Source organism: Rhea pennata, chromosome 3 (assembly GCF_028389875.1).
Source record: "Rhea pennata isolate bPtePen1 chromosome 3, bPtePen1.pri, whole genome shotgun sequence".
NCBI classification, from domain to species: Eukaryota; Metazoa; Chordata; class Aves; order Rheiformes; family Rheidae; genus Rhea; species Rhea pennata.
In genome coordinates, this window is record NC_084665.1 from 129,192,402 (window position 1) to 129,205,690 (window position 13,289).

The following is a 13,289-nucleotide window of genomic DNA, read 5'->3' on the forward strand; positions in this document are numbered from 1 at the left end:
AATACTAAACAGCATTGCAACTCTCTTTTCTAGATTTCTTTATCTTATTTCTAGCATACCTCAAATCAGCCATAACAGAGAGGAAAAAGAAAAGGTAAAGCAAAAAGCCTATCTCAACGATGCGACCCGTTCAGGATGCTGCCTAGCACTGCAAAGAGCCCCCTCTGGCAAGGAGCTCAGTGGCCAGCAGGCAGGGCGTCCAGCTGCCCTGCAGCCACTCCACAGACAAGCCATGGTGGGCTCCGGGAAGATTTCCTCCCAGCTCTTCGACCGGGGGTGTTTTTCTAAGATAACTGAATCAATGCCAATGTGACAGCAATGAGGCAGACAGTGAAATGCAAATCTTTGAGAGATGTGCGCTCCTCAAAACCAGGCTTACCAGCGTGCAAGGCACTGAGGTGCGTTGACAAATTAGACTTCAGTGGCACAGCCGCTGTTTTGAGATGGTGCACTGCATCGACAGTTATGGCAGTGTGCCTTCTCGCAGCCCTCCAGTTTGCCCAAAGCCAGAGTGCAAAACTGTATTTGTGGGTTGGGGAAACAGACAACAAACTGGAGAGATGCCAACAACCCCAAAGAAACTACCAACTTCAAAAAGATAAAAGTTTGCAACAGTTAGTAAAAAAGTGATTTATGCTCAAAGGAACTACTCTATTTTATGCTCAAAGGGATTATTATATGTGCATTAGGAAGAGTGTTGTCAGCAGGTGGAGGGAGGTGATCCTGCCCCTCTACTCAGCCCTGCTGAGGCCACATCTCGAGTACCGTGTCCAGTACCATGGAGTTACTGGAGAGAGTCCAGCGTTAGGCTATGAAGATGATGAGGGGACTGCAGCATCTCTCTTATGAGGAACGGCTGCGAGAGCTGGGCCTCTTCAGCCTGGGGAAGAGAAGATGGAGAGGGGATTTTACCAATGTCTACAAATACCTTAAGGGAAGGTGTCAAAAGGATGAGGCCAGACTCCTCCCTGTGGTGCCCAGCGACAGGACACGAGGCAATGGGCACAAACTGAATCACAGGAAGATCCACCTGAATATAATGAAAAACTTCTTCCCTGTGAGGGTGACAGAACCCTGGAACAGGTTTCCCAGAGAGGTTGTGGAGTCTCCTTCTCTGGAGATATTCAAAACCCACCTGGACACAATCCTGTTTAACACGCTGCAGGTGACCCTGCTTGAGCAGGGGGGTTGGACTAGATGATCTCCAGAGCTCCCTTCCAACCTCAACCATTCTGCGATGCCGTGATTTTGTTGTATCAGGCCATACCTAAAGCCTTGTGCTGCATATAACATGCTTTAACAACACATTCCAGGACTCTTTTTGAAAAAGACAACCCTTATAAAGAAACGAGGTGGAAAAAAGGATAACTCCTTGCAAAGGAAATGGCCAAAATGGAGCAATAAAGTCTGTGTAACAGATGATGAAATAGGCCCCAAATTGGTGCCATCTGTTAGCAACCTTTGCCCAGTGAAATGAATTTCATGTGAGGTCAATCCCAAACTGCTATTTCCTCATTACTATTAATAAAGGCCAGGTGCCATATAAACCAATGCTGGATCCAGATGTCCTTCATGTGGCTCTGCTTACCCTTCCATGCTTGGATAATGACAGAAAGGAAAGTATTACAATGCACACACAGAAATGCATTTAATATTGATTTCTCTGGAATTACTGTGCATTAAAAGCATTATACACCTTCCACTCTAGTGAATGTCTACAGATAAGCTATGTGACTAATACTGCTGCATGCTGTGGAACAGTCCTTGAGGACAAAGTTATAGTATGTGCAGCTGCAATATGGGCTTCTTCCATATTTTTCATGACCGTGCACAAGAAGTAATACTTTTTACAAGGGCAGCAAAGATTTAGGCAACAGTTTGAATTTAATCAATATCTTGTTGGGTAGTCTTGAAAGTCTAAGTATCAGTTTTCTGTGTCTCTGAAATGGCCAGAGTCAAATTTATCTAGTATAGAAAGATGTGAAAATGTATGTTGATGTAGTTTAGTTAAGATTAAAATACTATAGAAGAACTAAGCATATCCACTACTTATGGCATTGATCAGTTGTATTCAGGTTGTCAATCCAGTGCCACAGCACAGCAGAAGGAATCGGTAATTCAGAAGAATAAACATATGCTAGATCATATCCTAAAGGAGGATTATGTGTGCGTCGTTTGCACTGCTCCTAAGCTTACTTTGATACTAGATTGGGTCTTTGACCACAAAATGAAGCTAAACTTGTTTTAGAGTGCTCAGCACAGCTATGAAATTCAACAGGGAAGCATAAATTATTTCACACGCTGGACTCTACATGGAAAATCATTAAAGAGTTACAATTTACACTCAAAAAAAAAAATCTTGAAATAAATTATTCCAGAATTCTGTCTTCTAGCTTTCAACTTAGCCAAAATCATCACTAGCATCACGTTTCTTAGGGACTAAATAAACATCAAATAGAATTAGATCTTGCCAAATCAAGCACAAACCTTTCCAGTACATTGCTCCAGCCACCTTAACAGTATCTCCACAATAGTTACACAAAATCTATAAGCCCATGCATGTCAATCCTAAAATGTGGCAAGATTAACAAATGCTTTGGTGGAAACATGCATATGGAATGAAAAATACTACTAACACACCAGAATGAATTCTCATGGACATGCAACAGAGGCCTGAAGCACCCACATCACAGGAGAGCATCTTCCATAAAACAACCACTCTGACCTCACGTATGAGATCCTCAATAGCTATCTACAAATATTCCTATAGGATAAGCCTAGGAACGGAATTATTGAGTCTGCTGGATACTAAATAATCATTGGCTCCATAGAGATATTGCTTATCATTAAAACACAGTATAATCTTCCTTCTGATTTACTGTTACACAAACACTTCTCTTCTTTTACTGCTCCACATGAGCATGTAGCTTACCACAGCTCTCTGGTGATATACCTTCTCTGATCCACGGGTGCTAGCTACATTTTTTTCTGTCAAGTGGCCTAAATGATTGCCATAAAAGGATCAAACTAAGGAACTGCATTTAATTTAGTTTGGATTTTGTATTTCTTGCATATTTGATGCAAGGTCACTGAAGGTGTAGTTACGAGATCTTTTTTCTAGGAAGGCTGTGTTAAACTAAGACAATTTCAGTACTGCGATTTGTAACATGGCCCCTCAAACAATTGCATCAACATAACTGCAGGAGCAGTGAAATATAATTGCAGGAGCAGTGAATACTGGTACAAGAAAAGGAATGTGTCAAGCTGGTTTTGCTGTCAAAGTCAACTTATTGCAAAGTTGAACCTTTCATCCAAAACTTTATCTAACTATATCAGATAAAACAGTATAGTCTCTCCCTGCAAACCTCACCTCCTTAACAAAATACTAAGCTTAAAATTAAAATGTTGGTTTTATTGCAAGAAATCCTGAGAATTAAAAATATTATTGAACTGCTAGGAAGAAAATTTTCTCATATACAAACTTGTAGAATAAAGACATTTTTAGTATGCCCCAAATTGACAGATTGAGCTCAGACTCTTCATAAATACTGTTCTTACCATGTAATCCCTGAAGTCCATAACATTATGTGGAGTACGGGTCATTCACACCACGGATCCACAGACAGCTCAGACCAAGCACTGTTCTCATGCATTTCTATCTCTACACCCAAGGTACATTTAGACTTGAAGACCCTATGCTCTCACATGCAGCCTACTACTTTGGCATGATATGGTGACCCTGTTAACAAACACAGGTGGATCCACTTTAACTCAGAGGGGCTGGGTGCTGCTGTGCTGAGCTCTCAGATATGGTTGGAGCAGTGTGTGAAGGCTCTTGTGGTTCCAGAGAGCCCAGCTGAAGTCCAGCTAGCTCCAGCAGATCAGACTCAGGATGACTCTATGCAAATCCACTATTTCTGCAACAGTTCTCCTGATCTTCACATTCCTTTGCTGGGGCACATCAGGATGCTTGAGCTATTTTTATATTCATGTGCTACTCTGGAGCTAAAAGACTCTTTGAGACCCTCAGCTTCTTGAGGAGCACAGGAATGCTCCTCTAGATCAGCTGGAGTGAGCCTGGGGCAGCAGAACTGGCACCAAAACACTATTAAGGAGGCTGGAAAGTGCTTAGATGTGAGGCTGTCTCAGCACCCTTTCATAATATCTCAGTTCTTCTAGGGCCCAGGGCATCGTAGGGCTCACCGTAGAAATAATGGAGAATGGGCTGTATTTAACTGTCCTGAAGAAACCTAGAAAACAAGTGCTACACTGTAATCGGCTTTCGCATACTTTCACGCATACAAACTCCCTCCAAAGCCATCCCCCTCACCCAGGACAGAGGACTGACCTCTGAGTGGTACTGGACTGACCAGGTAACCATGTACTTTCTGTACTGACCTCAGGAGCTTTTAGGTGGGAACTCAAAACCACGTGTAAATCATGGCTTCACTGATTCTACCTTAATAAAATGCTTCTCGATACCTTTTGTTCCACTACCCAGACAGCCTACAGGATGAACAGGCAAACAGCAGTGCTACAATTTCTGAGAGTATGCAACATGCATTTTTAAAGAATGCTCCCCTAGTATAGTGGATTCTCCTTCTCTGGAGATAGTCAAAACCCGCCTGGATGCAACCCTGTCTAACATGCTCTAGGTGACCCTACTTGAGCAGGGTAGTTGGACTAGATGATTTCCAGAGGTCCGTTCCAACCTCAACCATTTTGTGATTCTGTGCGATTCTGCTGCTGCAACATGTTTCAGTTATTAATATCAAAATGAGACACAGGAAATAGGGAGAAAATACTTTAAATACAGAAATAAGCCTTATGACTCTTGGAATCCTCTGATTATGGGACATACCATAAACCCTTGACTTCCCTTATAACTGCTCAAGATAAATCTACAGTAACTATTGTATTCTAATGCACTCTAGTGCATTCTAGTGTAAAAGCTGTAATATTACTTCATTTCTAACCTTCTTTTCAGAAATAATGTGCACTAAAACAAATAAGCAAGTAAACAAACAGAAACCTCCAGAAGACTGAAAATGAGAATTTGACAATTTTCATGCTGAGCAGCCTCTTGACAGCGAATCTGTTTAGAAAATAAAAACAACCCCTTCAGCTGTTTTTGAAGTACACGAGAATGAAGAAGCATATTTTTCCCCAAGTCAAAAGCAATTGTAGCCACAATGTTTTAGTACAGAGCTTGTTAAAAGTGGTAGCAGCTTAAAAGAACTTGGCATACATCTATTTCTCAGTGAAGGAAAGACCTGGGAAAACATAAAAACCGAACAAACTCTTGCCTGTTTTAAACTCTGCAATCCAAAATGTGATTAAGTAGAGGAATGTGATTCAGGAAAGATACAAATGGAATCGGTACTCTGTATAAGCAGTTCTAAGTTATGGCTACTGCCTCTTAATAGGACAACAGGAACATATAAAAAAATCACATTTCTTCCTGAAATTTTCTCAACTGCTACTTATGAAAATATCTCAAGTTACTACAGCTCACTAAATTCATAGAAGTGCTCTCTACAATTTTAATTTGCCTTGTGCATTTGATAGCACTTAGCCAGTCACCCATGCTGCATTCGCCAGGATGGGACAGACTGATGAGATCCACTCTGGACTCACAGCAGAAGACAATCAAGTCCCCAGTCAGGTGGTAGGAGAGCATCTTGTACCTCGTCACTGCTGCCTTCAAGCAGGGAATCATCCACAGCAGCCATATGATGAGCAACCAGACCCAGCCAGGCACTCTGTGGCAGTGCTACATTTATTCAGGAAGGCTCTGACAGGCTTCTGCAGTGCTTGGCCTTGACCAGGCATCTCCTAGACACACAGCATTAGAAAGGAGAGCAGCAACCCACTTTCATCTGCTACTGCCTGAGCCTTTCTCAATCCTCTTAGCTCTGCCCTCCAGGCTTGACACAGAGGGCAAAATACAGTAGGAGAGGGCTGAGTGAGGCCACATAAACTTGTCAGTGCAATGCAGGGAGTGGAATTGTATCTTCTTCCTCTTCAGACAGAAACCAGGCCTTCTGTAGACATAAGCTCCCCACTCTTAAGTCTACATGTCAGTGCACTCATCCCCGTCAGTATAGGAAATACCACCGCATTATTCAGTGATCGGTCTTTTACCAGACATCCAACCATCGCAGGACAGTGTGATCCAGAATGAACAGATTTCTAGGAAAGTAATCCTCATGCATATCCATGGCTATTCCCTGCCAAGCCTTCCTTCTTGTATCAGAGAAAGTCATCTGCTAGAGACAGAGCTACCAACTAATGAGCAGGGTGAGATCATCTTCGCTACGGATACCTTATGTCAGCATGGACCTAGCCTTCCTTTCTGAGATGTTTACTGAACATCCTTAGGTATGAAGGTCTGGTTTTCTACACAGTCTTCAAACTTTAACATCTAAATTGTTCTTTCATGAGCTTTTCTAGGTTTGACATTCTTCAGGAGGCCCATGGAAGTGGCTACTAGTTTGGAAGCACAAACTCAAAGTGTACTCTGTGGCTATGTCTGTCTATACTAGAGAACTGAACCATGCCCAGGAGTGTGTCTGGCACTGGAACAAGATAATTTACACGATCAAGCTGTTAGAATACCCTGGCATGATTTTGACATGTTTCAGCTAGCACATTCCCAAACAATTCCCCAGCACATGGCAGGGACCATTCCCAATAGGTAGACTACCATCAGGTTTTAGATGCTAAAAAAACTTATGAGTATAAAGGCAGGCATTTTCATGCCAGTTGGTCTCTGTTTTAGAGAATTTTTCCATATGCATTTACTAGCATAGACATAGCCCACATGTCTCAGGAACTGTTACAGTTCTTTTCAATTTAACCAGAGAAGTCATTTAAAGCTGCCACTGTGGTGAGTAACCAGATCTGGTCCTTCCCAGAAATCTATCCTGAGCAGGCAGTTTTGCCTTAGTCTGTATTACGCTACCTGGGCTGTTCACCCTTCCATCTAGAAGGTGGCCTTCCACTAATTTCAGAAAAGATTTTCAGTTATGACTGTAAATGACTATCATACAAGCATGTTGGGGCTTATTAACTATATAGCTGGCAGACATGTCCCATCAATACAGAAAGTTTGCTAATCTTTCACAGAGGCCAAAGGCATAAACTGTAAATGAATGAGGCCATGCAGTGTATGAAAGCAGCTGATCTGCAGGATTGAGGCATTAGAAGGAATTCTTGATATTTTTGTTAAAATACATCAGCATGAGATAGTGGGACTTGCTCAGTGTTCCACTTTGGAGTGCAGGACCTTTGGCTAATGCAAAAAAGGATGTGGAACTGAACAGCAGTCTCAGATTTGAATATTGGTATGATAAGATTTTCCTCAGCTGCTACAGGATTCTTCAGCAGCTCCCAATTCTAACATGGGTTGGAATTCCCCACTCGGAGATCTCTACATCTTCTTTGGGAATGATGCAGGTACCATTTTAACTTGCTCTTTGGGATTAGTTTAGCTGTAGCAGTAGATTAAGAAGGTTTACCTCACGTTGAGTGTATTGACAGTGAGGTGAAAAAGTATTGCTGCCCTTGCACTTTTCACGCTGACTGAAGGTTATCATTTATTTATTCTGAAACTTTTGAATGAAGGGAGGAAAAGTGGGACTCTTAACTCCCTCACATTTGAGTTAAGGAGCAACTCTGCTAAGACTTCCATGACTTCATGAGGATTATTTGGTGATAGTGCACCCACTGTTTTGGATTGGTAACACAACCTCAAAATTCATAGACCTCATTTGCTCTGTTATGACATATGGTTCCTGTCATCTTGCAAAAGTAAAAAATTTCAGTTCCACTGTAAATATTCCCATGTGAGCTTCTTTGCCATGAAGCCATTTCTGTGCTTGTTTGGCATTAAAGCAGTCCCCTTGTGTGAGAGTATGAATGCTTGACCTTCTGCTGGATTTGTTGTATGGATTGTACTACATGCCAAAGACATGATACACGCCATGAGTATCTGTGACTAAATTCCTTTAGCATTCTTCTGAATATTGAATAGTAGAGCTGCAAATGTGGCTCATTTGACTATAAAACAAAGAGATTTTAATATTTAGCAGATTATTTAAGCTTCTCACCAGCTGTGACATAAAAACAGTCCTGCTGTAAATTAGGGTCTATATTGACAAATATCTTTGTTAGCTTGGACACAATAATCTTATTAGTCTTAGCAGTAGTAGAGAATAGTGTGTGGACTATGAATATCTTATACCATAATACCACATCACTGAAATAATATCCATACACGCAAGCCGTTCCTCAACAGTGTGATGAGGACTGGCCCAATCTATGCAGGGCAGTCCTGCAAACAGAAGGAGAATACAAAAGCTTTTAAAATCATTATGTAAAATCAATTCTGAACACATGGCACAAAAGTTAATGGACATTCCTGTAAATACCAGGATCAGAAACAATGGATCTCTCCTGATACAAACTGTTTATAACCTGCCATGATTTTCAGACCAAAATTGGCCAAAGGCCATGATAGCTTCTAGATCTTTTAAGGACTTTTTTTTTGTCTGGAGTTTGGTCTCTCAGACGTTACTATGCTCAGCTGGTCTTTTGCTGGAGATGGAAGCCAGTTCTCATGAATTCTCTGTAGATGCCTGGTGGTATTGTCACCAGCTGAGTAACTTCTTATTAGCTTACCAGCAGAAGCTAAGATCTCTACTTCATGCTTAAGAAATGCAAGCTCTCTCTCTGGTTGCAAATATATGAACAAATTGCCCCACTAGGCTAAATGTCTTGATCAGCTAAGTTGAATGCTTTGATCATGATGACAGTCATGCAGTTCAAAATGGCCATGCTAACCTGGACATGTTGAGCTCCTGGAATGCAGTTTGTGTTGTCTTGGTTAAATGCAAAACGATTGAGATGGCTTTTTTTCCAGGAAGTCTCTTTTGCTGGTCAAGCAACTTGCTCAAATGTAGCCAGGAAAGCCTGTTCTCTTTGGCCCATCTCTGTAAATCTTGCTAGCAATATGGAGAAGGCAGGGCCAGACTGCAGCTTCACTGCAGCTTCAGCAGTGAAGGGAAATCTGAAATTGTGAAAATGGATGCTGATGCACCTTGCTCTTGATATGCTGCTCGTCCTGAATCAGATACCATCCTGTTGATCTGCGTGTTATTTATCTTAACATTCCATGTAAATTCATGCTGCCACTGCATAATCAATCCACAGTGTCAAGGGTTCAGAAGAACATGTCTTCAGATCACTAAGGCACTTGGGCCTTCTCTTCCATGGGACCTAGATGATGTTCCACATTTTCCTTCATGTATATTCCACCTGTTTCTGGACTACATCTGGTTTGGAAGCACAAACTAGCTACAAGACCTGATGTGGGCAACTATACGAATAACCCTTGACAGTATTCTTCAACAGCAGGACTTGGCTAGTCTTTTCCAGGTCTTGTCCTGAATAGGTCCTCCTACAGAGACAGAAGTCTGTAGAGCTTTGCAAGATACTAACTGGATGGGTCTCTTCTCTAACTCCTTTTTCCAAGTTTGATGCTTGTGGGCATGGGATGGAGCTGTCTGAGCACACTGTAGGCCCCTTTCTAACCACAGCAGGATTTTACACACTTATATAGAGGGAAGATATGACTCTACAATCACCAAAACTGGCAGAGGTTCTAAAAGACAGTGGGATGTTTGATAATATTTTTTGAAGTGCTTAAGTAAGTTGGCTGTGTTTTTTTAACCTGAGCTGTCACAGACACTCAGTCCTTTATTCAGGTATTTCTGTTGTTGGAGTAAGTGGATGATGATGAAATCCTGAATACACTACCAAGTCAGTGTATGGTCAATGAGCTCTTCTGGAATTCAAATTGGATTACCTCCCTTCCAAAATAGCACAGATACCAATACACTGGGTGACACGTAGGCTCGTGATCAACAGCATGAAGTCCAGGTGGAGGCCAGTCACCAGTGCCATGCCCCAGGGTTTGATACTGAGTCTAGTATTGCTTAACCTCTTCATTAATGACCTAGATGATGGGACAGAGTATGCCCGCAGGAAGTTTGCTGATGATATGAAACTGTGAGGAGTGGTTGAAACATCAGATTGTTTTGCTGCTATTCAGAGGGACCTTGATAAGCTGGAGAAATCCAAAGTCCTGCACCTAGGAAGGAATAACCCCAGTCACCAGGAAAGGTTGACCTGTTGGAAAGTAGTGGCAGAAAAAGACCTGGGGATTCTGGACAAGCTGACCACGAGCTAACAATGCGCTACTGCAGCACCGAAGGCCAACAGCATCATGGATTGCATTTGTAAAAGCACAGCTTGCCCCTCTATTCATCACTGGACTTGGTCCAGCCCTGGGCTCCCCAATAAAAGGAAGACATAGAGCTACTGTAGCAAGTTCAGCAAAAGGACATGAAGATGATTAAGGGACTGGAACATTTGCCATATGAGCAGAGGCTGCAAGAGCTGAGACTGTTCACCCAGGAGGGGAGAAGGTTCAGGGGGGATCTTATCAATGTGTATAAATCTGATGGGGGAGTATAAAGAAGATGGAGACAGACTCTTCTCAGTAGTATTCAGTGAAAGGACAAGAAGCAATGGGCACAAACGTAAAAACAAGAAATTCTATTTAAATGTATTAAAAAGCTTTTCTCATGTGAAGATGGTCAAGCATTGGAACAGATTATCCAGGCAACTTGTGCAGCCTCTGTCCTTGGACATGATGTCCAGTTAGGTTGGTCAAAACCTGCCTGGACAAGGTCCAAAGCAATCTGCTCTAGCTGATCCTGCTTGGAGCAGAGAGGTTGGACTAGATGATCTCCAGAAATCCCTTCCAGCCTCACTAATTCTGTGATTTTGTATGTTTTCTCAACCAAGTGGAACACCGTGCACTAAGACGTCTAGCTTCCTCAGGCTGCACCTTCTTGCTTTAGAGAGAAGAGAAATTTCAATCATCTATTTCAGTCCACGCAAATGAGAAAGGATGTTAGGTTTCAACTCCTACATATCAGCAGCGTGGCCTTTTGTTCATCAAAATTTGCTGTCTTGAGTTTCATATCCTTTTTGGCTTGTTCATCATTGATTCCAACATAATGGGACTGGGCAGGGAAACAATGTGTTGACATTGTTTTAGCAAAAGTTGACTCTCTTACCCTCTTGTAAACACAGTGTTCCACAGAGAGAAGGGAAATAAAATTGGGCAATTTCTCCCTTTGATCTTGTATTTACCCTTTTTCTATATCCATAATCAGGATGAACATCACAGCACAGGAAAAACAAGATAACATAATACTGCGTTTCTGTGTAGATGCTTATTCATAGCAGTTATGCTAAGTAATAGAATGACATGTAATATAGCATTCCACTTGCACAGTTTGAAGTGGGAGGACAGGGACTGTGGTGGCTTGATTGTTTTCCTTTCTCCAGGAAATTCCTTGAAGATCGCTGCCACATGCTGCAATCTGGTTCCTTCATTAAGCGAAGAATTTATGCAAGGCACCTTAGAAAACCCAGGGATAAATCTTCACTGGCAGCATCAGCCAAAGTTGAGTTGCGATTCAACAGAAGATGCACACTCACCACAATCTTCTCTTTAAATTGATGGCAGAATTTTAATAAAAGGCCTTCCGTGAGTCACCAAAAGCCATTTCCAGCACATGTAGCACTGTGAAATGCTTTCACCAACAGAAGCTGCCCAGAAATATATATTTCCTTACAAAAAAATAAGTCACGAGAATTTTCAATTCATGTAAGGTATCTGCTAAACATGCAAAAACCCAGCATCAGGAAACACAGGACTAACCTTTGTTAATGCTTCATGTACAAAGAAAGACATAGCTGGAAATGCTGAAAATTTGTTTTGCTGAAAAGACACTGAACATCTGGCTATTTCTGAGAAAAGTGGAAGGGCTCCCTCTGGAGTGGATTCCAAAATTAACACAATATTCAGACTTTTATAGGTAAGCAAAGAAAATGAAAATCAGTAACAAAGCAAATGCATTCTTGTCTCTTGTTAGTTTACTCATTTTGTCTAAAATGAGCATACTGCAGCTAATTCAAGGAGACTATATCATGACCGAATGACATTAATTCATGCCTACAGTATTAAGCCATGAATTAGTTTTCATGCGTGGACTTGTACGTGGCAGAGGCAAATTAAAGGTTACCTGAAGAGAGGAGAAAACTCTTACTAGCATGTAAAACGCTGCAAAGAATCTCCAACAAAATATATTGTAAAGTAAGCTTAGAATTCACATTTTCAACCCTGGATGGTCATGCACAACTCTAAAAAATTAATGAATGCAGTCACTGGTTGTGGCAATAAACTTAATTTGAAAGGGAGAGAAAAACAACTTTGAGGGCATATACAAAAACATGCTCTACTGGAAATCGATGAAGATTGTTTTCAATTTTACAAATGAGAAAGACCCCACACTCCCTACCCCAAATTCTGCTGCACGGTTTATTTGCACACAATCCAGTTAACAGGAAATTGTATATTCATGCAGAAAGAAAAAAGAGTTAGATCACCTACAAACTGAAGTCAACTTACTGCCTGCTTTTGCTCTTCTTCCTATAAACGTTGGCAAGAAAAAAGGTGAAGAGAGAAACAGGATAGATTAATTATCATATTAAAAAGAAACATATGTACACAAAATATACAACAGATCAAATGAAAAAACAGAACATGGCAAATTGTAGAAACATCCGTACACACAAAAGGAAACAAGGAAGTCAGACATAACAGCTGTGGTGAGAAAGTAAAGGTGTAATTTGTTCCATCTCTCAAAAGAAGTTTCTTGTCTAAAGTGAACATCAGTATTTGCGAAGGTTGAATATGTGGAACAGATTTTACAGTGGTCTTTTCTTTTAAGCAGAACCTTTACTGGCTTCTCTTCCTATACTGGACTCAAAAACGAGTCTCTGGCTGTGTTCAAGATGATCATGTTTTCAGCCAGGAAATATTAGACTACTATCCTCTAAGTCTGCAAATACCATCTGAAGTGTGCAACTAACTGAGGCACTGCATGTGGCTTTGTACGTGCACAAATCTTCCATCACAAAGACAGAAAGTGTCACAACTCGAGAGGTGAAATACTTCCTTTCTGATTACAGACTGAGCATTACCCTGGGCCTGTAGTGACCTCTGCGGATCAGATTTCCAAAGGGCACGTTAAAGAGCGGCAAACCATCAGCACTCGCAGGAGAGAGAAACTGGGAGACAAAAGCGCTAAGGCTGTGGAGTGAGTTAAAATACGCAGCAACAAAGCTCTTTGTGGCAAAGCACGGATCCT

General features: G+C 41.5%; 1 protein-coding gene across 5 annotated transcripts in view; it reads right to left on the reverse strand.

Moving 5' to 3' along the window:
- DTNB (dystrobrevin beta) overlaps positions 1-13,289 on the reverse strand; it is a 219,126-nt gene that overhangs the window by 42,377 nt on the left and 163,460 nt on the right. For 3 of the 5 annotated variants that reach the window (XM_062573366.1, XM_062573363.1, XM_062573362.1), the window contains one exon: positions 12,548-12,568. The exons of the other annotated variants lie outside the window; for them this stretch is intronic. In XM_062573366.1, the coding sequence (XP_062429350.1) occupies positions 12,548-12,568 (21 nt within the window). The remainder of the gene's footprint in view (positions 1-12,547; positions 12,569-13,289) is intronic. 5 annotated transcript variants of the gene reach the window in all.